The following is a 1125-nucleotide window of genomic DNA, read 5'->3' on the forward strand; positions in this document are numbered from 1 at the left end:
TAGCATTTCTATGGACTTTGTTGTAGGCTTACCTCGAACTCCAAAAAGGTACGATAATATTTGGGTTATTGTGGATAAATTAACTAAATCTGCTCACTTTATTCCGATAAACATAACTTATTCTATGGAAAGGTTAGCTGAAATATACATAAAGGAAATTGTGAAGTTGCATGGAATCCCATCAAGTGTAGTCTCAGACAGAGACCCTAGGTTTACCTCTAAGTTTTGGCAAGGTTTACACTGAGTGAACCAATCAATCCCTAGAAGACTTGTTGAGAGCTTGTGTGTTGGAACAAAATGGAAGTTGGGATAGCTTTTTGCCACTTATAGAGTTTACCTATAACAATAGTTTCCACTCTAACATTGAAATGACTCCTTTTGAGGCGTTGTATGGAAGAAGGTGTAGGACCCCTATGTGTTGGTTTGAGATGAGTGATAACCTTGTGTTAAGACCTGCGATTGTTCAACAGACTACTGGTAAAGTAAAAATAATTCAGGAAAAGATGAGAGCATCTCAGAGTAGGCAAAAGATACCATGATAAAAGAAGCAAAAACCTCGAATTTCAAGAAAGTGATCATGTATTTCTGAGAGTTACTCCAACAACTGGGGTTGGCCGGGCATTAAAAATGCAAAAGCTTACTCCTCGATTTATAGGACCTTACCAGATTCTTAAACGTGACGGTAACGTGGCATATCAGATCGCATTACATCGTTCTCTTTCTAATCTTCATAGTGTCTTTCACGTGTCTCAACTTCGCAATTACATTTTCGATCCCTCACACGTGATTGAGTCAAACAAGGTCCAAATAAAAGAGAATCTAGCTTTTGAGACCTTACTGCTACGGATTGAGGACCAAAAGACCAAAGAATTAAGGGGTAAGACGATTTCATTGATTAAGGTTTTCTGGGGAGGTGCTACTGGTGAAAGTGCTACGTGGGAAGTCCAAAGCCAGATGTGCGATTCTTATCCATAATTGTTTCTGTCAGGTAAATTTAGAGGACGAAATTTTCTTCAACAGGCGGAGAAATGTAACACCCCAATTTCTCATTACCTTATTTTAGTAGTATAATGATATACTACTATTATTATATGAGTGTTAATATGTGTTCTAATTTCTTTAGGT

General features: G+C 37.6%; 1 protein-coding gene across 1 annotated transcript; it reads left to right on the forward strand.

Annotated features, from left to right (window-relative positions):
* Positions 1–627: 627 nt before the first annotated feature.
* LOC113784921 (uncharacterized) lies at positions 628–975 on the forward strand. Its single transcript, XM_027331209.1, has one exon. It carries the CDS (start codon positions 628–630, stop codon positions 973–975), a length of 348 nt encoding a protein of 115 aa, XP_027187010.1.
* The last annotated feature ends 150 nt before the right edge of the window (positions 976–1125 follow it).

Source organism: Cicer arietinum, chromosome 5 (assembly GCF_000331145.2).
Source record: "Cicer arietinum cultivar CDC Frontier isolate Library 1 chromosome 5, Cicar.CDCFrontier_v2.0, whole genome shotgun sequence".
NCBI lineage: Eukaryota > Viridiplantae > Streptophyta > Magnoliopsida > Fabales > Fabaceae > Cicer > Cicer arietinum.